Consider the following 26,588-nt stretch of genomic DNA (forward strand, 5'->3'; position numbering starts at 1 on the left):
TGGTTCTGACCTGCCTAGTGTGTATATTTAGTGTACTGAGTGCTCCTATATAAACCAGTAGTTGTAACTCTTCCATAGTTGTGTTTTCATTTATTTTGTTGTGTATGATTGTGTTGATAGTTTTTATTGTTGTTTCGACTTGTTGGTTATTTGGCGGTCTATGCAAGAATGGTCTAATGTCTGTATTTGTGTCTTTGTATTCTATGTATGTCAGCTGAAATTTTTCTTCTATATCTAACGTGTGTCACTTCGTGTTCTATTTGTGCTTGTTCTGGTTGCTGTCTTAAGATTTCGTTTTCCTCTGATTGTTTAATTGATGCGTGTTGTTCTTTGTTTGTTTGCTCTGGGATGTTTGAGTCCATTACCGTATTTTCTTCTTCTGATTGCACATTATTTTGTTCCAGTATTTGTTGTACTTGTTGTTTGATGTTTTCTAATTCTGACTGGGGTATCCTGTTATTTCTGATTATTACACGGATCTGATCAGGTAGTCGTTCTGTTAAAAATTTTAATTCTGGGTATCTGGTAATAAATGTTGTGTATACTTGTGATCTGTACGCAGTTGTGTTGGTTCCTAAGTTTGTTGCTTGGTAATAACAGAACATGAGGTGTCGGTTAACTTCATCTGACCATCTCATTCTCTGTCTTTGTTTTCCTTCTAGAGTGGTTGCAGGAAGCATATCCTGCAAAACAACTCTATTTGGATTTAAATCATTTTCCGTGTGGCTAGCAGTGTCGTTACCATTGTGGACGGGCATAGGGTTCAAGTGTAGTCCCCGACCATGACAGTGCTTGTCCGAGGCTTCTTTAGTTCTGTCCTGAACCAACTAATCACACTAAAAGGGGGGTTAGCCCTATTAGTGGTTTGTTCTTTTCTTCGCCTTTAACGACTAGCAGAATATACCGGAGGCCTACTCTTTTCCCGGATCTCCCACAGTTTTTATTATTATTATTATTATTGAATATAAAGGCACAGGCATGTTAATGTAAAAATGGTGTGATTCTCGAGAGAGGCTCTGAATATTCAGCATGATAGACAGACACGAATGGATCTAATTTTGCATCTGAAAACTAAGAATTCAGTGTGCGGTATCATGTAAAGTCTGAGAATGCCTGAGCCAGTGCTGTCAGTACCTAATCAGATAACTCTTTTGTGTGTGTGCCCTCAGTCTTTCATTGCGGCATGCCTAAATAAAATCTTCTTGATTTCCAAACTATCGTTTTAAATAAGACACTTCAGCTTTTGAGGACTATCTCTGTCATCATTATTTGGACTAAAACACCAATGACTGCTGTGGCTGGCATGGTGTTCCATGTATATAGGCACCATAGTAGCATCTGGAACCATCCGAAGGAGGCCAGATTGAAACATTCATGAAAGGTGAGTTGCATAGCTTGCAACAGTTCTAGTCTTGACTCGGAACGAATAACGTCAGGTGGTGCAAGAAACCAGCTACAAGTTCGAAAATACAGCTCCCACCTCCTTACAAGCGTCAAGTATCGGTGTTTGCTTTCAGCCAATATCCAGAGCCCACCCCCATGTTCTACTAAGTGTGTGCCCCTCGTCTCTGTTATAATTGTTCCTGTTCAATCCTGGCCGCCTCGTTTATAACAGAATCCAAATATCTTAACTCATTAGCCAAGACTCTTGTTCACAGATACCAGGGGTGAAAACATAGCAGGCTTTGGATATCAAGCAAAAGCAAAGGCATATACTAGATGCTTGTATGGAGGCAGGAATGACAGTTTCAAATGTGGCACCAGTTGCTTGTACCACCTGTCGCTGGTCCCACAGCGAACCAGTGGTGTCACGAGGTGCACAACTTGCCTTTGATGCACACATCACTTCAGGGGGCAGGAGGTTAGTGGAAGAATGAAATATGCCATAAGATTTTTGCACTTCATCCATCCTTAGTTGTGGCACATACACAACATACCAGAGATCGTTCAAAAAAAAAAAAAAAGTAATGTTTTCACTGATAGCACAAGACAAGTAACAGGCCCAAATTGAATCTTATGAGGTCCCAGAAACGTATATTTTTAAGCACTTTCTACATGAAACTTAATTTGTAAATGTCCTGTTTGACCAGAGATTGATAAACCAGTTGAGAAACTTTATTGTGCATTTTGATTATGAGTCATTCACCACCACCACCACCACCACCACCACCACCACCACCACCTCCTTCAGATAAAACTACTGGCATTGATTGCATGATTTTACTCCCTTCTATTTTGTAGTGTAATTAGGAGCAATACATAAAAAAAATTATTCTGAAAAAAATAAAAATGCAATAATTTTATTACCAGAAAGGTAACATGAGATGAACAAAGTGAACTTACATCTTTTACCTACTTCTCTGCATAGCCACCAATGTTCTCAACACATTTCTCCCATCATGGTACCAGTTTCAATATACCAAATTCACATTTCAAAGCGCATTTGGTCGGAGTAAAGAAATCCGTGGACAGCTGATTTCACTTCTGCACCTGTCCAAAGCATTGCCGGCCAGGAATTTCTTCATGGGACCAAACAGATGAAAGTCTGACAGTGAACAATCTGGACTGTGTGGTGGATGCTGGAGCACCTCCCACCAAAATTTGGCGATTTTCTCACTAACGGGAACAGCAACATAGGACAGAGTATTGTCATGAAGTTTGGCATCGTCAGCATTAATGTTGTGAAGTTTGTCAGGAAGGGCACAATGCAACTGAACTGAAAATTTAATGTAGACTGCAGCATTCGCAGTGACCCTGTGTTGGGCTTGTATTGCTATGCCTACGACTCACCACCAGTGCTGATTCCTTTCAGAAGGTCATGTACTGTGGCATAACACAATGAGTGATCGAAGCATGTCGTCATTCACTGGTCCTTATGGTTGTCTGAGTTTCTTAGGCACCCTATGAGTACCAAATTTACGAAATTTCAATGCGTCATGAACAGTATTGTACTCTGCACCATAGGAAATATTGAACTGCTGCTTCACAGTTGCTGCCTCAATGGCTTCAATATTCTTTGGGGGTTGCAGCTTTTACTATCTTGCCAAGGCGTGGCGAATCAATTAAGTTCACACAGCCCTCTTGGACCCCCCCCCCCCCCCCCCCCAGGGGGTCCACAACTCTTTTGTGGATACGTGCGTAGCGAGCAGGGGACCCCGAGCTAATGTGGCTCTCCTTCCTTTCCGGGCTGCATACCTTCCCTTTCCGCATCCTTCCCCGTCCCCCATCTTCGCCCCCCCCCCCCCCTCACCTCTGGCTCTTTCCTTCCCTTTCTCCCCCTATGGGAGCATGGTTTGTGCCTACGTCTGGAGACGGACGCTCGAAACTGTTACAAATTCCTTGCTTTCTACACTTGCAAGTCTTCGTCCTTCCTCTGCCCTTTTCTTTTCCTTCCCTCTTCTCTTTGCCCTTTTCTCCGCTGCGGCGTTTGAGACCTCTCTTCTTTCCTTTCCCTTTCTCTTTTTTCCTCTCTGTGCATGTCTGAAGGCCGACCCACGCACTTCCATGCGTAGCCAGTGACGGGGTAACGCGTAATTCCCCGCCCCGGGTAGACAGGTAGGACACGTACGTACCCCCTGGTAACGGCCAGGCCCAGGGAGGGGTGATTACCCGAGCTGATACCTTCTGAAAGTGCCGATTGGTCCCTCCGTCCGTTTGTCGGGAGGTGTGACCTGAGGTGTGAACAATCACCTAAGGCGGGAGTGCCCTCAGAGAGGGCCCCCACAAGGGAGGAGCGCGCCATCGGAGACGCCGGTAATCATGGGGAATTCTTCCGCAATGGTTTCCTTATCTTCTACTATGTCTGCTCACAAGCGTAAGTTCACTGAGTCTCAGCCACAGACAGTTCTTCCATCGTTGCCACAGTTCCTTGTTGTTTCTCGGTCTGACGAAGGTCACGACTTCTCCATGGTCAACCCTTTCATTATTCAGAAAGGTGTCGACGCAATTGCAGGTCCTGTAAAGTCTTGTTCCAGATTACGGAATGGCACCCTGTTGTTAGAAACAGTCAGTGCCCTCCAGGCACAAAAATTGCTGCGTACCTCACTACTACACACCTTCCCTGTCCGGGTGGAACCGCACCGTACTTTAAATTCCTCGCGTGGAGTCGTTTATACACGCTCTCTCGATGGATTCTCAGACGAAGAAATTCAGCACTACCTGTCTGACCAGGGCGTAACAGCTGTTCATAGAGTCATGAAAAGGGTTGACATGAACATCATTCCAACCCGCACTGTCTTTTTGACATTTGACAAAGTTCAACTCCCATCGAAAATCAAAGCAGGCTATGAGATAATTTCCGTTCGCCCTTACGTCCCAAACCCTACGCGTTGCTATCGGTGTCAGCGGTTCAATCACACCAGCCAGTCCTGTTCCAATCCGGCCAAATGTGTTACGTGTGGCAAGGATGCCCATGAGGGTGCTTGTCCACCTCCATCCCCTCGCTGCATCAACTGTATGGGTGACCACGCTGCTTCCTCTCGAGATTGCCCCGTTTTTAAGGACGAAAAGCTCATCCAGGAAATCAGAGTGAAGGAAAAGGTGTCGACCTTTGCTGCTCGAAAATTATTCGCCAGTCGACAGCCCACCGTGCCTCAGACAGGAAAATACAGCATTGTCCTTGCTTCTCCTCGGCCAACAAAGGAGGCGGCCACACAGACTTGCGACCTCACCTTTAGTGCCACGGTCGTCAGATCGGCCAGCGCAAAGATCGCCCGTTCAACCTCACCACTTTCGCCTGCCCACTCTATGGCTCACCCTTCTTCGGGTTCTACTAAATCTCGAGCCCAAAAGTCAGACACCAAGACTTCGAAAAAAGAGCATACTCGTGAAGATTTTTTACGTACCCCAACTTCACACCCATCGGTTCCTCCTTCATCTAAACATCATACTTCCAAGAAGGCTACAAAGAAACCCAGTTCATCTCCTTCTCCGCCAAGGTGTGTCCCATCTACAGCACCACCTGGCGGAAATCGCCCTCGGCCGTCTTCTGTGTCGCCGAGGCGCACTGCTGGTGGCCGATCAACCGGCCGATCGCTGGTGGCAGGAGCTGCTCCTGACCAATCTATGGATCAGGATCTTCTGCCTTCGGCTGAATGCCATTCCATGCTGTCGGTCGCAAGCTCTGAGCAGTCGTTGAGTTGACAGCGACCTTGGTCACATTCCTCCATTTTCTGTTCACCCTATGTCCATTATCCACTGGAATATCCGCGGCATTCGAGCCAATCGGGATGAATTGTCGGTCCTCATACGATCCTACTCGCCGGTCATCTTCTGTCTTCAGGAAACAAAGCTGCGTCCCCATGACCGCTTTGTTCTCCCTCATTTTCAGTCTGTCCGATATGATCTCCCCTCTGTTGAAGGCACTCCAGCCCATGGAGGACTCATGATTCTTCTCCATGATACTCTCCATTATCACCCAATCCATTTAAACACTTCCTTCCACGCTGTCACCGTCAGTCTTTCCCTTTCTGGATATCCCTTTTCTCTTTGTACTGTATACATTCCATCGTCCACACCAATGGCACGAGCTGATCTCCTTCATCTTCTTGGTCAGCTTCCACCCCCCCCTATTTGCTGGTTGGGGACTTCAATGCTCACCACCCGCTTTGGGGATCTCCACATCCTTGTCCACGTAGCTCACTCTTGCTAGACGTCTTCCACCAAGCGGATCTAGTTTGCCTCAACAGTGGGGTCCCCACATTTTTGTCTGCCTCCACGACAAATTTATCTCATTTGGACCTTGCGGTCGGTACTGTTCCGCTAGCTCGGCGCTTCGAATGGTTCGCCCTTGATGATATACACTCGAGTGACCACTTTCCATGTGTCCTTAGACTGCAGCCTCAACTGCCATATATGCGCCCGCGACGCTGGAAGTTTGGCGAAGCCGATTGGACACTTTTTTCGTCTCTAGCGACATTCGATGACCATCACTTTCCCAGCGTCGACGATGAGGTCAAACACATTACTGACGTTATTCTTACAGCTGCGGAACGTTCAATACCACGCACCTCCGAATTGCCCCGGCGCCCCCCAGTTCCTTGGTGGAACGAGGCATGCTGTGACGCAATACGTGAGCGGCGACGTGCTCTCCGCGTTTTCCGCCACCATCCTACTTTGGCCAACTGTGTCCGCTATAAGCAGTTCCGTGCGCGATGCCGTCGTGTCATCCACGATAGCAAGAAGGCAAGCTGGAAATTCTTGATTAGCTCATTTAACACCTTCAATCCCTCCTCGGAAGTTTGGAGTCGGCTTCGACGGTTCTCAGGTGCGCCTAGTTTCTCCCCGGTCTCTGGGCTCACTGTCGGGCATGATACATTAGTGGACCCCGTCGCAATTTCTAACTCATTGGGTCAGCACTTTGCTGAGATTTCGAGCTCTTCAAATTACCCGCCAGCGTTTCTCCCGAAGAAATGTGCAGCGGAAGTGCGACATCTTGCTTTCTCCTCTCAAAATCGCGAAAGCTACAATACTGTTTTCTCCATGCGGGAACTACAACATGCACTCTCTTCTTCTCGCTCCTCTGCCCCAGGACCGGATGGTATCCACGTCCAGTGTTGCTGCATTTATCAACCCATAGTCTGCGTTACCTCCTTCGCCTTTATAATCGAATTTGGACCGACAGTACTTTCCTCAGACGATGGCGGGAAGCTATCGTCGTTCCTGATCCGAAACCTGGAAAGGACAAACATCTCCCCTCTAGCTATCGCCCCATTTCTCTCACGAGTAGTGTCTGTAAGGTTTTGGAGCGTATGGTGAATTACCGTTTAGCTTGGTGGCTGGAATCCCGCAGTCTTTTAACACCTGCCCAATGCGGATTCCGAAAGCATCGTTCTGCAGTTGACCATCTTGTTGCTCTCTCCACTTATATCATGAACAATTTTCTCCAGAAACGCCAAACAGTAGCAAATTTTTTTTATCTGGAGAGAGCATACGATACCTGTTGGAGGACAGGCATCCTCCGCACACTGTTCTCTTGGGGCTTTCGAGGTCGGCTGCCCCTTTTTCTTCGCGAATTTATGGCAGAGCGCACATTTAGGGTGCGGGTGAACACTACTCTCTCCTGTACTTTCTCCCAAGAAAACGGGGTACCCCAGGGCTCCGTGCTGAGTGTTGTACTGTTTGCCATTGCCATAAATCCAATTATGGATTGTCTCCTTCCTGATGTCTCGGGCTCCCTTTTTGTGGACGATTTTGTGATCTACTACAGCTCTCAACGGACCAGCCTTCTTGAACGACGTCTTCAAGGATGTCTCTATCACCTCCACTCTTGGAGCATCGAAACCAGCTTCCGTTTTTCTCCCAGTAAGACCGTTTGTGTTAATTTTTGGCGACGTAAGGCGTTTCTTCCACCCTCCTTACATCTAGGTCCTGTCAACCTTCCGTTTTCAGACGTCGCTAAATTCTTGGGTCTTATGTTTGACAGAAAACTGTGCTGGTCCTCCCATATTTCCTATCTTTCGGCTCGCTGTCTGCAATTCCTCACCACCCTCCGTGTCCTGAATGGTACCTCCTGGGGAGCGGACCGAGTGGTCCTTCTCCGCCTCTATCGTGCCTTAGTGCGCTCGAAATTGGACTATGGAAGCATAGTCTACTCCTCTGCTCGGCCGTCTATTCTTCGGCGACTCGACTCTATCCACCACCATGGATTACGTTTAGTGTCTGGAGCTTTTTACACCAGCCCTGTGGAAAGCTTTTATGCTGAGACTGCTGAACCTCCGCTGTCCAATTGGCGAGCAGTCCTTCTGAGTCGTTATGCTAGCCATCTGTCTTCCATGCCTGCTAATCCAGCCCATGACATTTTTTTCGACGCCTCCTTTGATGTAGGATACGCATGCCGCCCCTCCTCCCTACTACCACCAGGAGTCCGCTTCCGTCAACTGCTCCATTCTCTTTCCTTCCACTTTCCTAAAACCTTCTTGACAATTTGGGGTACAGCACCGCCCTAGCTCCGTCCCCGGATCTGCCTGCTCCGTGACCTTTGTCGATTTCCCAAGGAAGGTACCCCCTCACTTGTTTATCGTCGGGCATTTGCTGCTCTATGTGCACAAATGACAGAAGCCACATTTATTTACACCGATGGCTCGAAAACATCGTTAGGTGTAGGGATTACCTATATTGTTGGCGACACCCCAAATCACTTTCGGCTTCCCGACCAGTGTTCGGTTTATACTGCGGAGCTTTATGCTGTTCTCCAGGCTGTCCACTACATCCGCCACCATCAGCGGATACAGTACATTATCTGCTCAGATTCTCTCAGCTCTATCCTCAGTCTCCAAGTTCTTTACCCTGTGCACCCTCTGGTCCACCAGATTCAGGACTGTCTGCGTTTGCTCCACCTGGGGGGCGTCTCGGTGGCGTTCCTCTGGCTCCCAGGACACGTTGGTATCTGTGGAAATGAGGCGGCCGATATTGCAGCCAAGGCTGCAGTCTCTCTTCTTCGGCCAGCTATTCAATCGATTCCCTTCGCCGATCTACGGAGCGTTTTATGTCGTAGTGTTCTTCATTTATGGCACGCACATTGGTCGACACTTCCCCATAATAAATTGCGGGACGTGAAAGCTCTTCCTTGTGCTTGGACCTCTTCCTCCCGAACACGTCGTCGGGAGGAGGTAATTTTAACTAGACTCCGGATAGGGCACTGTCTTTTTAGCCATCGACATCTTTTAAGCGGCGATCCTCCCCCACTCTGTCCCCACTGCTCTCAGCTGTGGACGGTAAGACACCTTTTAATTGAGTGCCCCTATTTTAATCCGTTACGCTCCCGTCTACAGCTATCGCCTGATATATCGTCGATTTTAGCAGATGAAACGCGCTCAGCCGATCGCGTTCTTGAGTTTATTAGTGCCAGTGAAATGACGTCAGTCATTTGAAGCTTTTTTTTGGGGACAACCACCCCTTTCTGTAGCGGATTTTTAAGCCTTCCTTCTGCTTTTCGTTTCTCCAATTTTATGACTTTTGTTCCCATTGCCGCTGGTTTCCATTTTCGGTTTTTTACTGTTTCCTAAGTCACGGACCGGGTGCTAATGACCATAGCAGTTTTGCGCCCTAAAAAAAAAAAAAGCCCTCTTGGAAGAAAGCATTCCAGCTGGAGACATTACTATGGCCCATGCAGTCATCCCCATACATGCTAGGCATGTTCCTTTCAATTTCAGTCACTTTATGCCTTTTGGCCCACAAATATTGAACTACACTTCGCTGCTCCTGGCAAGTTAACAACAGTAACATGCACGCTGTTTCATAGTCAAGGCGTCTCTCGCTAGAGCTGCACCTGAAAGCAAAATGCCCTCTAGCACAAAGTTCAAACTATATCATCGTAAAATTTCAACATTGTATCTGCAATACCAGGGAAGGAAAAAAAATTGTGCATTACTTTCTGATCTTCCCTCATATTAGAGTCTATAACTGAACAGTTTTGCTGGTACTTCATCTGTGACCTAATTCTTCCAGTCATCTACTTCTTTATTGTATTTAGGGAAAGTAATAAAAATTAGTTTCAACTGCGATATACATATAAAAGTAAGATACAAAGTCCCGACCGGATTTTGCAACCTACTCCCCCTCAGAAAAAACATGGTGTTATCTGGGTTTGCAGATTTGTTAGTGCTGTAGGAAAGCTGTTAATGGTAAATTAGTCTCCTTGACATAGTACACACTTACCAACTCATTAACAGTCCGTATACTCATAACTGTTACAGAGTAATAATGAAAAGGATGTAACTGCAAAAATCAAAGCTCTGCAGAGCATTTGGCTTGCTAAAAATGTAAGATGACGGTCTGTAGGATTCTCATACTGTAAATGATGAGCGGCAAGTTTCTGTGACAAGAAACATAAACCATTTGTTTCTAATGATAGCTGAAAAAGCAGATTATTAGAAATTTATGTCTCTGGCAATGCATGTTTTGACATTTTTAGTGTCCCCCAAAGATATTTCTGTGATGGAAATAGTTCGGTTACACACAACTACTTAGATTCCATTTATTCCTATAAATTGTTAGGATAGAAGAGGTGCGTTTTGAACCCTAGGCATAGTATTTTCCTTTTTGGTTGTTTACTGTATCTTCAAATCTCTGTTCTATGTACCTTCATGACAATACAAGAAACATTTCAGAATGTGTTTTTAGAAAAATTTTGAATTAAGTCTTCAAATATCAAACATGGAACATAACACCACATTAACATTGTGTTTTTATCCCATCCTTTCACCAAACGAAACATATATCTAACCTACAAATGGGATTAGAAGTTCAAAGAGCTATAAGAGAAAAAATGAGTTTGTTAGAGTATGACTTACATATTAAGTATGCAGGGAAAAAAATGCTGTAAGTTTTGATTTTAGTGTCAAAATTTTTAGGTTTTTCTCTGTGGCCTTCAGTTTATTTTTCACACAAATATTCTTTTGAGCACTGTTTCGTCCTTTTCTTTTTCCAAATTGTGTGATATCACCAACAAAAACTTTGTCATGCAGTATGTGCTTCAATTTTTTCCAGAGAGTACTAGGGGGTAGAAGGAAAAAAGAAATCCACTTTGTTTTGCATACAAATACATATTTAATTATCTCTGAAACAAATTAAGTCTTTCTTATTCCAGTTGCTGTAAACACACAATATTCTTAAAGCCTCTGGGTGGAAGGAATGTGAAATATGTATCCAAATGACTTTCCAGTTTTTAAATGTGAATCAAAGTTTCACAGTTTAGAATGTTTCACCAGCCATTTAAAATGATAATGACGTAGCTTTTGGGGAAAAAAAAACAAAAAAAACCCCAGACCATATAAGATACTTTTATACATATTCACAATGATTTGACTTGTGATTTCATCTTTAATGCGAATAACTGTATGTATACATGCACTGTAATTGGAACCACTACTTGGGAGCAGCGGCATCAGACCCACCAGAGCCTTGGTTCTTGTTGATGCACACAATTAGCAATTAATATTGTTCACAGCAATACTATTTGTGGCAATAAAAATTATAGTTTTAACTATATAATATCATGAAATTATTTTCATGTATTCCGATCCAGTAAAAAGTGAAATATAAGCAATCTACCTTGTGGGCATAGTCTTGGGTGATGTGGGGATTACTTACATTTGTTCCTAGCACCCCTGGATAGAATTACTAATTTACAGTATGTGTGTAGTACTTTACATAATTTTAAAGGCAATATACACAACAAAATGCTCTGAAATATTGTTCCATTCGTAAGCAAGCAGAAAAAAAACTGTCGACTAGGTCCCAACTGAAATTCCCTGTGGCTCAAATGCAAGCAGGCGAATCTTTATTAATGATTCACCCACGCAGTATCAGTTGAAGTATACATCAATTTTGATAGAGACGTAGCACATAAACCAATGTTTGTTCATCCTGTCCAAGGAAATAGTTATTACTTCTTTAAAAAAAAAGACAGTTTTGATCATTGCACATTTTGTATCGTGAAAGCTTCAGCTATATAAGCTCACTTTCAATGTAATTTGGAAAGTCTTACCATGTCCAGGAATGCAAAAGATTAACAGTGCTTGAATAAATCCATATTCTACGTCACACACAGAATATGCATTTGTCTATAAATTCATAAGTAAGTAGAGTTATAGTAAATGGTATAGTTATTAAAAATAATTTTCAAAATTGTATCTTGATACAGAGTATAAAAGTCATAACATATCAAAAATACAACAAACATTATGTTTGTAAAGTCTTACATAAAATAAATCTCCCATGAAACACTCTACAATACGTACTTGCACAACAGATATCATTGATTGGTTGGAAATAAAGGATCAATCTGTGAAAAATAATTGCAAATTCAGATATCTGCACTTGCATAACTTTTCTGGAAGAAGATATCAATATAGGTAATCTGAGCATAGTTAATTTCATTATTTAATGACCTTACAACAGCTGACATCATATGGTTCCTTTGACTGTAAATATTCAATGAACATTAAGAGGGAATAAATAGGGTGTGACATCTGTTGCTCTCAGCTACTATTCTCACGAACCAGGTTGACACTTGGCATGGTGGGTGATGGGAGTTTCTGTAAATGTGAAATGCCTCTACAGTCACTTCCATCAGCCACCGTGCAAATTGTCAACTGTTCCCATGAACAGTATCACAAACACCCATGACATTACAGCTTACACTACTATCAGTCGCATCTTCCTTGCCGCATGTGCAAAGAATTTTTCTTTCCTGAAGCAATGACACTATCTCATTTCAAGAGGGATGATGTCAACGTGCTCTCAGCAGTCTGATGAATATAATACTACTGGGTAACTGCATTGCGCCACATATAATGCAGCAATAGCAGGGGTCATTTCAATCCAATCTGTCTAGTTATCTGTAACAAAAAAACAAACAATAAATGATCTATAATTATACTCTGTAACAATAAGAGCACAACTGACAATTCTGACAGGAAAGTGCACAGTTTGGTTTGTTTATGTGAAACTAATATTCTGCAGAACAGCCCTTTAAAGCCACAGGTCTTAGCACAAGGTGACTTGGGGTACTTTTCTTTCGAAAATTCTGTCATTTGTTCCATGGATCGTTGCTATAATCGGAATGAAAGCAGATTGTATGTCTGTTTATATTTACTGACCAGGTAACAATAGGAATCACAACATTTGATCAGCATGAAAATTATGTGCCAGCACAAAAACTGAATGGTAATAGATAAAGTAGTCGGCCGTCATGGTGTGTCACTGCACTGAGGGAGGGAAAGGGGGGGGGGGGGGGGAGAGAAAAAAAAAAAATCAGACAAAATTACATTCTTAAAATATTACAGGTTTCCTGAGATTTACTTCATCAATAGATCTTTAAGATGTTATTGAAATGTGGATATTTTTACACTGATGTAGTGTATATGACAAAAAGGGATATCTTTAAATGAAGATAATGATCAAAACACCGTCAGTACTATGTATGATTTTTTTTTAAGTGACTGATTGCCATTTCTCTGTGACTGACTGACTAACTAGTTTAGATCTACAGTGTTACTATCTTTGGGAGGGACTCTTCACTGCAGCTGTGCATTTAATGTAAGGACAAGAAAACCCAACACTCAAGATTCCAGAAGCTTTTTCCAGCCTTCATGCTGCATGGTTATCTCATAAAAGGTTGTACAAATTTTCCCACCCCTGTGTATTATAAGACTGCATTGTGGAGTAAATTTCCATACCTGTTCATAAACTGTCCATGCCATAGCAGCCATCAAAGTTCTTCTGAGCATTCGAGGTGCCAGTCCTTTGAAGTAGCCTCGAAATCCATAAGTCTATAAACAAAATATGAGGCATTTCTAAATACCTTCAATGGGAAGCATCAAAATATAAAGCAAACAACTGTCAATTGTTAATAAAATTCCCATAGTCTGTTCCTTCCTAGAGTCCGTGTAATTAAATATCAGGTTGTAGCACATCTCTTGAGGTGCTTTACGAGATCCTAGAGACTGTCTATATCGAGTGAGGGAAATACACCTAAGAGGAAATGTACACAAAAAGCAAGCTTATTACTTTCACTGTGTGGTGTACTGTATATTATTTTCCTACATCTCATGCAAATTTCAACTCAACCTCTCAATCAACTGCTTTAAAAAAAATAAAATAAATAAATAAATAATATATATATATAGGATTGCTTTTCATCATCTTTTCTAGTTGTACTATTCTCCTACTGTGTTTATTTCAGTAACTACTATTGATTTTTCATGACAAGAATCTTATACCAAACATCTGATCAATACATAAAGTGAGGTTGGCCAAGATTTTGGCTCACAAGTCAAGCCCAGGTGCCAAAGCCCTCAGCCTCACTTCACATTTTCCCTAACACCATGCCGTTCTGTCTCAGCAGGAGGATGGGGAAGAGGGGAAAACAGCGAACATGGCACATTTAAATGTCAGTAAAGTCATACTACATATGACTTGGTTTTATATTCCACAGTCCTCAACAATGTAGATCACTAAGAAAACAAGTTTTCAGTATTAATTAATTATTTTGAGCTCTGAAGGCATAACAGGTACAAACTGTTGGCATATGAACAGACAGATAATTTCACATTTTCACCCTCAAGTTACCACATAATATAACTTATTTAGTTTCATAATTGAAAAAAGGTCTTTCACACATATATGTTGCCTGAAATATGCTAGCACATTTGCAACCTCATTATGGAAATTTGGAAAATCTGCCTGATAAAAGCAGTGCTGATGTCTGGACATAGGAATTATCTTGCAAGTCAACCAGTTACATCTGCACATGCACAGGAGTGTTTTCAACTGAAATGGCAAATGGTCTCAAAAGCAGATGTAAGACAGAAAGTGTCCTATCGTAATTCTTGTAAAGCCACAAGGAATTCCTCAAACCTTGTGCTTTCTTTAATGCCAGTGAGTTAGGGAACTGGACAGTCTTTATCCGAATGTGTTTTCTACAATGCGATTTTCTTTACAAATGCATCTCCATCAAATCAGAAAGAAGTTATCTGGCAGTGTCTTACCGTGGACAGTGTGCAGCCAAGTCCACTCAAAATGTGAAGTCTGCAATCCATTCAGATTGTTCTAATTTTCATTCCTGCACTCTGTTTTCCTTCAAAAACTCAACAATTGTGGGATTTAAATCTAAAAATCGTTCCAGATATGCCCCTTGATTTCACCAATGCACTTTGCAGCAATATTTGAAGTCTCCATATTCTTTGTTCATTTCCACTGAAAACTATTGCAACTGAAAATGGAATAATGGGTGCAACTTCAGAAATTTTACTACTCATACCACCAATGTCTTCAAGAGCTCTACGCCTGCAAATCTGGCACAAAGTGCTTCTTGAAGTGGAGGACATTGAATCCCGTGTGTCAAATGTTGTAATTTGTGACTCTTTCATAGTTATCTAAAAGTTTAAATTCTTTCTGCATTGTACTATAATGTCATTTCATAATAAATAAGCAGTAACCATCACTAGTACAAACAGAGAATTCTCATCCCTCTCTTCTGTCATTCCGTTCATTTTAAAGAACTCTTATGATCGCTAGATTGCCTCTTTTTGTGCAAACAGCCACTAGACCTGTGAACGTCCTTCATACTACGAAGGAGTTGCGAAGGGTAAACAGCACTGACACCAGAATTCTGATGAACTCAGAGAATTGTGCCAACCGCAAAATGCTGCGCTGCAATGCTAAATGAAATGTCGCGCTGCTCTGGACACTTCTGAGAACAACTGAGCAAAGTCGAGTGACAGGCTGGACCTTGGCCCACACATGCTGCATGCGTGAAGTTTGGCACATCATGGCTGACCCATTATGTAAAGGAACACTGAATATGGAATAATTGTTTAATTCACACATTTGACAATTTAACTGCCTAGTAATGCACTCATTAAGTGTGTAATATATCACTACAAAAGTATTCCGTGGAAAGTCCTGAAATACAGGGTACCTCTTGTGAGAGTTGTCAGAAGCATTTTCTCTTGCATTTGAACAGATATTTGGAATTTCATTTTTGCATTGTGTAGATGGAGTCGAGCCCAAACAATTACTGCTCACCATTTTGTGTGAACCAGGTTAGAGGGGAAAGCATCAGTTTGTTTCCTGTTACAGACAAAATTATCTTTAAAGCAGAATTTTACTTGCCCATTCATACAGTAGTCCCAGATTACTCTACAGCTACCGCCAAGCATGCAGCGCTACTGAATCACTGCTGGATTGCTGTTTGTTCTTTGTGTTTTATTGTCCCTATTACTACATACACACAAAATGAATATCAGACTAGACTAATTAGAGAATGCTCTATCAAATGGGCAGGTAAAATCCTGATTTAAATATAATTTTGTTTGTAACATCAAACCAAAGTTTTTGTAGACACTGAGTCTCATATGAAAGACATGATGAGCATTAATTGTTTGGGCTGACTCCAGCTACACAATGTTAAAAATTAAACTGCAAATACCTGCTGAAATACCAGAGATAACCCACCTGGCACCTTACGAGAGACACTCATTACAATTCTTACTTTAACACATTGACTGCTGTGTGACCACTGGCAGTCACAGCAGCGCCTCATGCCTAATGCCGTGTTCCTGGCCTGGCCAAGGGATGAAACAGCCATTTCTAAGTGTGTGGCAGTCAACGTGTTAAATAATTGTCAAGGAAAATGTGAAATGTGGATTTACTGACCTTTTGGACATACATAACAACAGACAGCACAGATGAAAATTTATGTGGGTAGAGTTGCATCTTCGTCTTGAGCACATCTGCAGGTTGGGTAACCACTGATGCCATTACACCAGCAATCACCCCACACCCAAAATGTGTGAAGCTGTTGCCACCTGCTGATGTCTGCTGAAGCCATTCTGCAAAAACAAGATGTTAGATTAAACTTTGGCTTTGGTGTGAAACAAAAGTAATTGCTTTTGCACTTTGAACAAACCTAATCCTTTCTTTTTTCCTTTGCATAGTCAAAAGAAAAGGACTGTGACAGTAAAAGTGATGGAGTTTATTTATCTGATTCTACATTTGGGAGAAGTACTTACCCTTCCAACTTAACAAACTAACACAAAATTTATCACGCTTATATGCAATTTTGTGTACAATTTTTTTTTTTAGCAACAAACGAAAGGACACAGGTGGATGATACACAACAAATTACAACTATTTACCAAAAAGGAGGAAAAGTTCTATTGCTATATAGTACCTCAGAGCTGCCTGTGAGCATGACTGACAGTAGTTTTGGAAGAGAGGGAGAGGGAGAGGGGGAGAGAGAGAGAGAGAAAATGAAGGTGGGGAGGGAGTGGGGGAAGTGAGTATAGCTACTCAAAGAAAATGAGTGTGGGCAATAAGAGCCTAACATTCACAAATGATGTTGCATCATTGTTATCAGTCTGATGTAAAAGAAATGACAATACTGCAGTGAGCAGCAGGTTCAGCATTCTAGATGAAAGGTAATGATAATCGACATAAAAATACTTGTGAAATCAAGATAAAACAGGATCTAACAGATAACAAACTGTATACAAAATGTGTGTATTTGGGCAGTGATATTTACAGCAATGAACTTTTAGTTACTGCATCGGATGCACGTTGAGTGTATGGATGGAAACTTTAGTCAATATACATATTTTCAAGAATTGTAAGAAAGTGTGCAAAAAACTATGGAAAAATAAATGATCTGACACTTCTAAGAGCTGAAATCCACATATTAAAAATTTGCAGAGGAGCAACAAGTCAACAAACATCGTGAGATGACCCCCGGGAGAATGAAACTGACTTTTCTTTGTTTATGAAAAGGTTACAGCAGTTCCTGCTACATCAGGATTAAACATTTGAGAAACACACAGAGAAGGAGAAAAGTAAATGCCAATGACTAGACAGTATTAGAGCAGTGTATGAAAACACAGTGTTAAAAAGGATAAGACGAAATATTCTATCAGCTTATTCATAATGGCAACAGTCAATGAATGAATGCAACACAGTGAATGGAAAAGGTGTAACTCTCAAAGGAAAAATCCAAAGAGCTTTTTGCTGTCGGTCACTGTAGCCCTTCTACAGATGGGGAAGGAACTTGCAGTAGTGTTTCTGAGGAAACTATTCTAATACTTGTACAGAATTATTTGGAGAAATACAGGTACAAAATATGTACAAGTATTTCATAAACATGAACAATATTACCTAAACAAATAAATCGAAATTAGTAGCTGAAATTCAAAATATGCCCGGCATCCTGTTAAGAGTCTTCGGCATTTACTTTTTTCCTTCTCTGTGTGTTTTTCAAATGTTTAATCCTAACATAGCAGGAACTGCTGTAATCCTTTAATACACTAAGGCAAATCATTTTCACACTCCCAGGGTTCATCTTGGAATGTTACTTGAATTGTTGGTCCTTTACACACTTTCAGTGTGCAGGTATTTAAAATGTGTAATTAGAGTCAATCTGAACAAACGCTGCTTTTCACATCTTCCATGTGACGCCTAGCGTTGACGGAAAATGTCGGTTTGTTTCCTGTTACAAGCAGTATGATTTTTAAAGTGGAATTTTAGATGCTCATTCTACAGAGTGGTATCAAATTAGTCTAGTGTGATATTTATTTTTATTGATGTGAAACATGAAGAATAAGCAGTACTCCAGCAGCAACCTGGCCCATGCGAACTGCTACTGCAATGCAACAGCGCTGTCAGTCGCTGCAAGTGTACTAGCGATTCTTCATGTTTTACTGTCTCAGTTAATACATGTCAATAAAACAAATTTTACACTTTACTAATTTGGGACTACTTTATCAAATGGGTATGTAAAATTCTGCTTTACAGATAATTTTGTTTGTAACTGAAAAAAAATCGGCCCTGGATGTTGCTTGAAAGATGTGATAAGCCATATTTGTTTGGGCTGACTCCAGATACACACTGCAAAAATGAAATTACAAATATCTGGTGAAACAACAGAAAATTCAGCTGATGACTCTTAGGGAGGATATACTGTATATGTAAAAGATGATTTGTGTCTTTTTTTCTTACACTGCTTACTTATAATACTACTTAACAAATAATACCATCACTGTCTGTATATAATAACCTCAGACATGTAATTAATATGTCACTCAATTTTTAGTGTAATGCACTACATCCTCTGTACAAAACTCACCCTGTGGCACTGTTTTCTTAGCTTGCGTGTAAAACATTAAGTATATCCCTGAGAATGGTGCGTCTCTAATAAGTGTTGGAAGCAGACCACAGCATAGTCCACGGGCACCTTCTGTCCGGTATATGACACGCAGTGCCTCTGTCACACCTCCATACTGGTACACTCCACTCTGGAAATACGGATACACATACAGAAAATTGTGAAACTGTATTGGAATACACCTCAATAAGAAACTGTTAAATGAAACAACTTTCTTTACTCAAAAAAAATTAAGAAATTGCATAAATATGTCACACTGATTTGGAAATATGATAGTGTGGAAACTTAAGTAAAGATATCTGTACTAACATTTCCATACTTTTTTTATGCCTTGTAGTAAGAGATTTAAAATGCATCTGAAAGTCACCATTCTATCATCATATTTGACAGTGTGAAACACAATACATGTTACGGTAACACACACCTCAAAACGTGTTTTCACAACTGTGATTGGTATAAGAAGAACCCCAGACAATGTTCTTGCCATCATGCCCAATGCAACTGCCTGCATCGGTCCAGGATCTCCTTGCACAAGGTGCGATTTCAGCCAGTGAAGTGATGAAAAGTACAGCCCAACACCTGGCACACAGCGTGTTATTGACTGAAACACGAAAAATACATAGCACATACAGCATTGAAAATTACACTTTTAGAAATTACAACAAGGTGCTATGAGGAAATTTATTGTAAGATCAAAGGTAGCCCAAAACTGCAAGTGTTTGTAATAACTTTTTGACCAATAAGAAAAAATATTATGTACTACCTATGTCTGTTTCCTCTGAAGTATTTGAAAACGAGTTTGAAGGAATAATCCACTGCTGTCAACTCTCAAAATTGTTTGGATTTGCACACTGATACAAACTTGAAATGGGATCCACATATTCCATAAGTAACTTCCATATTGTAAGTAATCATGATTGTAGATAAAAATGTCAATACTAATTTTCTTTGGTTTATTTACTTCCCATACACTGATCATTATTGAAAAGAGACTGCCATTCAGTGGACATTTGGTTAGTTTTCTCATGTATCTGTTGTAATGCCACATTTGAAACTTGGTATTTGCCAGTGTGTGTTAAATGTGAGTTTTTATGATTATGTGCAGTAATATTTAAGATCAAATGTACAACCCTCTTATGCCATGTGGATTATGCAACTGTTGTCATATATTTTAAATTTCACGGTCCTTTACGCCATCTGGGAGTGAGTGAAGTAAACCCAAAGAATGTCTTACGGTCTTTTCAGCAGCTAGTGCAGCTCAAGGTGGTCTACCCGATATGTGACAATTTATACTGCTCAGTTTTGTATGCCATTCAATAAACAATATGATTTTTCATCACATAATGATGTACCCTGCCGATAAATGGTATTTGGCAGGTGTCAGTGAGTGCAGTGTGCAGCAACTTCGAAGATACACTGTAAGTAGCATAAACTGTTAATATCACAGGACCTTTTGGTTATAGTTCCATGTATTACATTTTTAGTATGTCTCAAGTAACAGAGCATGAAACATATGTGATGTTATAGAAAATTATGACATGATGCCATGGGTTAATTGTTGTTGTACTCTGTCATCTTACTCCCCTGTTATAACATAGAAATAATCATACCACAGCTTTCTTTTCCTCTGAAAAATGATCGTATGGCATTGTTGGCCGGGAGGCCCCTTGCGGGGAAATTCGGCTGCTGTATTGCAAGTCCTTTTTAGCTGACGCCACTTCGGCGACTTGTGAGTCAATGATTATGAAATGATGATGATGATGAACAAACAACACCCAGTCATCACGAGGCAGAGAAAATCCCTGACCCCGCCGAGAATCGAACCCGGGATTCCGTGCGCGGGAAGCGAGAACGCTACCGCAAGACCACGAGCAGCGGACTCTTTTCCTCTAATTGCCGTTTACATTAAGTTCATATCTATTTTTTCTTTTTCTGAATACTTTATTCACTTCATTGGCATAGCACACATTCTCTCTCTCTTATGCCACTCAGTTGTCCATATCTTTTACTAGAGTAGTTCTTTGTTGTTACTGCATGCACATTTCACTTAGTCCCTCTGTGATCAGTGGAAGTCAGCTGACTTTGGGCTGCTCTGGATTTTGTGCATAGTGACTTAATATTATTTACCAAAATGAGCAAAGAGACTGTACCCGGTACCTGATCCTTCAAGCAACTCGCCATAGACTTTCGTGTCACTTCTGGCACACATTAACCTATTACATGCTTCCTTCTTTTACAAGCTGTAAGTTAGCTGCTCTGGGAGGAGGAGGTGGGGCTTGCCTTAGCACCCAATGTGCTACAAGCTGATTGTAAGCTTTCGCTTCCAGCATCCTCCACTCACAGGCCAATTAAAAATGTATGGTCAGTATGATTTCCTCAACTTATTTTACCAAGTAACCCTTACGTTTATCAATCTATAGTTGTGTATGACATTCTGATTTACCATCGTCACCATTTTTTCTTTATCCTCTGAGAATTCTTTTCAGCATTGTTTCTGGCTTTCACATTTCATACAGTAGTTGTGTTTGCATTAATGACATTTAAAAAAAGTCTTGTTTTTCAATAAGCACAGCAGTGTTTGGAATTTTGATGATAATTACAGAATGAAAATAAAGAAATTGAAATGAAGGCCAAAAACAGAAAAAATACTTTACAATGTACTTACAGGAGTCATGCCCTTCCACAGCCCTGCAAGATGTTCCTTCCGAAGGATGTGCACCATAATAGTTATCATACCAGATGATCGATGCCTGAAATGCATTAAAATTTATTATTTTCTCTCTACTTTGTATACTAGTACTTTAACTACTCATTATTTTTCAGTTATCTGACCAAATTTTTCAGTTATTGTGTAAGAGAAATTTTATAGCTTAATCTAGTGGTTTTCATGTTAAATTCAGAGGTTTTAATGATGACGTGGTTCAGTTTGTGATACAACCAATATTAAATCTGTGCAACAAGTTAATGACTATGGGAAATTTAGAAAACATTCATCAGAGTAAGTGAATCGCATTTCTCAAAAAATGCATACTAAGCAACTTAGCAATGAAATACTGCAAGGTTATATCAGACTCTCAAACTCAATGGGTAAATAAAGTATTTTGTTTTCACTGAATTGTGAACTTAAGCCCCAAGTTGGATAAGGCCTAAACAAAAATTGTCTAACATTAAAATACATACAAGAAACAATTTCTATCAAATATTAAAAGAAAATGCAAAAACTCTAGCACTGTGTGGCAGTGCCCACCATATATTTTCCCATCTGAATGCTATTCATCTCATAAGATGTATTAAACTCTCAAGAAGAGTACCTGAACAGTCCTGTATTGTATTAAATAAATTTCAATGAATGAAGATAGTATAGGCCTACCGACTTCCAGTCAATTAAGTATTTCTGGCTGGGAGAAGGGCTGTAAATGTGGTCACAGTAACAATGTTGCAATGCCCAAAAATAGTACATCAGTATAACCCTGTTTACAAAGCTAAATAGCAATAGTTTGTAACACGATCAGTGGAATGCATTTCTTTGTCCAGCAATACCTGATCTATGGTACAATTCAAATTAATTACTGAGGGGGGAAAAAACGACACTCACCCAACAGCAGCAGGCACTGTATTTTGAAGTCTAGTCTTGACTAAATCCAGGGGCTGGAACATCACAGTGGAAAACGTTCCCGAAAGAGAACCAGCTATAAATGACTTCAACACTGGATTCTGTAATAAAGATTGGTTTACAATTAATAGTCTTCCACAGCACATTCTTCCAATCACATGTGGACACTTCAGTATCTCTACTAACACACCTTTAGTCGCAACAAACTAACTTTATGACACCTCTAAACTAGTGGTTAATAAATTCAGTTAAAATATTGTTATTTAGAACAATGGACGCTCTAATTTTTAATGTATAACTGCTGTAGTCGTTTAACAAATTTTACGGCGGAATAACGTGAGAGCACAAAACAAGTCTAAGTACATGGACATACAGTACTTACAATACACCATAAGTGCACTTTTGCACTTACAATAAAATGTTTGATGGATAAGTAGGCTTAATTTCGACAAACATGAAACGTTCTATGGCAAGACAATGCCTACAGCATAAACACTTACATTTGAAATAATATCCATCGCTGATGTATGATGTTCGGTGTCGAGGTCTTCAACTTTCAGGTTATTCACAAAATCTTCTGCTGCAGAGTGATTCAGCCACGAACTTGCTCTGCGCTCTTCAATCGCACACTGCAAGCTTCAAAACAAGGATTTCAGAACACTATTGACAGAAAAAGAAGTCTGCCTACAGTTTGCTTTACGTATCAGAGTAATCTGAGTAGTAGATAGGATTCACTCTGTGCATAAAAAATTCTGTCATTTTCCCCACAGTTAGCCTTGGCTGCATGAAGGATGCTTTAAAGTATAGCTTTAAAGAAAAGTACAGTTTCGTGGCTCAACTAGTTCTGTGCAAGGAGACTTAGCACAGTGCAGCGTGATTCTTCTTTAATTCACTGCCCGTTGCGGCAATAGCTCTAATAATATAAACTGCTGATTTCTTGGTATAATATTGAAGTCCAGTGGTACAACCGCAATAAAAACAGACCTACTGTGGCCTTAGTAACTAGCCAAATCTAGGCATTGTGACCTGACTCTCCACGAGCGGCACTCGGTTAAGCCAGCGACAGAACTAACATCACCACGGCAGGACCCCACTTATATATACCGTGTCTTATCTGCTGAGTCAATGCTACTGGGTTCACATGCGCTTGACCTAGGCATCACTGGATTCATCACATAACCTTCCGACGACATGAAAGCAACAGCTCTGGCGATTAAAACGTGACCACGTAATTGTCACTAACTGTCAGTACCTGCCCTTGTAATTTGAATACAAGACTAAACGTTTGGAAACTAAAGATTCCATATTTTCTTCTCATGAACAAGACTAAAGCTCTTTCTTTCACGTAACCAAAATTTCGTCTGTTATCTGTTTACAAATATGACAAATGAATGTTGATTCTTCCATAGAGAATATTACACTATCGCCTCGACCGCTTAGGTTCCAAAAGTCGATAATGCTAAGATTTTTCAGAAATTGCGTAAATTAATCAATATCTAAAGAAATATGGTAATTGCAGGAAGTATTTGAAGAGAATGTATGTGAGTTTTAAGAAGTATTTGTCACGATATTGGTTTAAAAGTAATAAATCGTTTTTATATTTCACTTCTTTATAGTTTCACATTCCCTTTAGGCTCTGCAATAAAACAAGAAGCGAATTTTACCGTTATAGCCTAACCGTATTTCATGGAAATACGTTTCCATGAGAGCTAACGTCGTTCAAATAGGAGCAACCCTTGGGGTACGAAAACAAGTGATTTTATGCATCTGTAGAAACAACAATAAAAATAACATTAATAGTTAAGGGTAATCGAACCAAACAGAATCGATAGAGCGACAGACAAGGATGCCCACGCAAAGGCTAAAGTCTAGTTTACACGCCGACACTAGGTTGCAGCAGAAAAGCAGTTTAGACATCTCAATTCTGGTATAAACAAAATCTTCCGCCAAAAACTTGACGTAAACGCGCATGCCATGTCGTTTGCTTGTGAGCGCTTGCTTCCACGCTGACGTCACTAGGCCAGTCAATGGCTGAGCAGAGCGCTTACTGCCCAACCTTATTATTTAGTAACCTTGGTTGCATTCAACTGCGCTACAGGCCACTGCGCATGCGTCGGTGAAACAACAGTTTCAGCTTGTTCCAACTTCGGCGTCACTAGTTGCATGAGTTTTAAGGTTATGTGTGTTCGTAGAGTGTAGACAAACTGAAATATGCAGTGAGGAACGGAGAATAATGTTCGCATTTTGGATATCTATGCGTTGCGTAGGTGTTTGTGGAATTTCAGTGATGCTGATTACAAAAATTAGCAATATATTGCTGCTTCTAAGACCTTCACATGCGATCAGAACACAGATAGTTTGACAATATCTGAGCTGCGCCGGCCGGAGTGGCCGTGCGGTTCTAGACGCTACGGTCGCAGGTTCGAATCCTGCCTCGGGCATGGATGTGTGTGATGTCCTTAGGTTAGTTAGGTTTAATTAGTTCTAAGTTCTAGGCAACTGATGACCTCAGAAGTTAAGTCGCATAGTGCTCAGAGCCATTTGAACCATCTGAGCTGCAGAGCAAAATTTATTGAATTAGGAGCACATATACAACTGAATTAAGAAAAATACAAGCAAATGTAATTCTAGCTGGGAAAATGCTCTCGTCTACAAGACTAAAATCCCATAGTTCGAGATGGCCGACTTTTTTTAAGGAATTTTGTTCACAGGACGGAAGGCTACACAAACCAAGAAGCTGCGTACTTTATTCAATATTCACCTATTTAAAACGTCACAGCAGTGCTCCCCATTCACATATGTCTGAATTTTGAAATATTGCCACTGTACAGATATATCTTCAAGAGAGTAGTTTGAAAACCATTCTCTTCTTAATGCGGCCTGCTTAGAATAATCACTGCTATTAATGTTAATAATTATTACTGTTAATGTAAATAATTATTGGTGTTAATGAAAAAGCGTAATCTCCAACTAAAACCGCATCATATAGCATGCCTAGTGTTCTCGATTGTAGTGCAAGCAATGTGATATGTAATTTCAGTTCTGGCAACAGTGCTTCATGGATTACAGTATATTTATTCCTTATCGCATAATGAACTCTATTTAGAAGAAATGTGAACAGCTCTGGTGACATTCTAAGATAATTAAGAGAACTTCTTGGGTGTTCCATTACAAATTATTTCAGCAAGGTTGCTGAGCAACCAAGCTTACGTCTTTTCTTTATCCAGTCACGAATCGAAACACGTTTCTTATTTTTTTTTCTTATGCAGCGATTCCATGCAACAAGTTTTAACTCCATCACAACTCGTGAGACGTGCACCTGCCAAAACTTTCATTTCAGACACGACTCAGGAACCCACAAAACGACGAAACTGAAGTGTATACTGGTTTCGCCGTGTCTACAGTCAAATATGAAATCATTTGCATGCAACTCATTCCACGCAACGAGTGGCGCAACCCAATGTCGTCGTGTGAAAAAGGCTTAAGAAGCGAAAGTTCTCCGGGGAGGAATGAAGTCAGTGGGTTCTGACAGTGCAAGGTGTTTGTACCAGTCTTATGTGAATCAATATTCAATATAGCAGTTAATGTTTATGAAACAGTGTGTTCGGCCATCCTTAGTTCCGATCCGCTAAGACCTCAGTAACTACAGTAGTGACCCCAAGTCAGCAGATAGTAGACAGCAACGAACCCACACAGGCTGATATTGGGCTGCAATGGCCAGTACAAAAACGAAGTCGTCACTGAGGACACAGTCTCAAATGGCGAATTGCACACCATCATCACTCCATCAGCACAGGATGAAGAAAACTGGAGGAGACAGAAATATGTACCTACGAACTACACAGACTACGGAGGTATTAGCAGACCAAGCCGCGGGCCATATAGCCAACAGCAAGTCTCGTGAAGAGTGGGAGCAAACATGTCAGACTGCGCCACTAGTCATCAAACCTTGTACAAGATGTCACATGTGGCACATTTTCAACATAATACAGTTTCATTGCAAGACTCAACCATGCCAGAACATAAACTAATGTTTCTGAGCGCATTGCAGCTTACTACTCAACCATTCGAGTCACATGATGGGTGCGTCGATCCTACTGTCACCCTGGGTATAGCTGTACAGCATACTACCCAACCATTCGAGTCACATGATGGATGTGTCGATCTTACTGTCACACTGGGTATAGCTATACAGCGGAGTGAAATGGGTACCGGGTGTACTATCATGTCGCAAGAGTTCCAGGAACTTTCACAGTTTGAATCAAGCAAAATGATTCCCTTCCAAACAGTGGTCAGCGACAAGTCACTGTGATCAGG

At 41.0% G+C, this 26,588-nt stretch overlaps 1 protein-coding gene across 1 annotated transcript; it reads right to left on the minus strand.

Annotated features, from left to right (window-relative positions):
- Positions 1-10,801: 10,801 nt before the first annotated feature.
- LOC124776593 (mitochondrial glycine transporter A-like) lies at positions 10,802-23,640 on the minus strand. The gene is made up of 9 exons (XM_047251651.1): positions 23,376-23,640; positions 22,772-22,907; positions 22,254-22,372; positions 21,324-21,408; positions 19,083-19,259; positions 18,620-18,788; positions 16,162-16,337; positions 13,182-13,274; positions 10,802-12,341 (listed from the first exon to the last, which is right to left on the minus strand). Exons 1-9 carry the CDS (start codon positions 23,462-23,464, stop codon positions 12,315-12,317), a joined length of 1,071 nt encoding a protein of 356 aa, XP_047107607.1. The 5' UTR covers positions 23,465-23,640; the 3' UTR covers positions 10,802-12,314.
- Between the last annotated feature and the right edge of the window lie 2,948 nt (positions 23,641-26,588).

This window comes from Schistocerca piceifrons, chromosome 2 (genome assembly GCF_021461385.2).
Source record: "Schistocerca piceifrons isolate TAMUIC-IGC-003096 chromosome 2, iqSchPice1.1, whole genome shotgun sequence".
NCBI lineage: Eukaryota > Metazoa > Arthropoda > Insecta > Orthoptera > Acrididae > Schistocerca > Schistocerca piceifrons.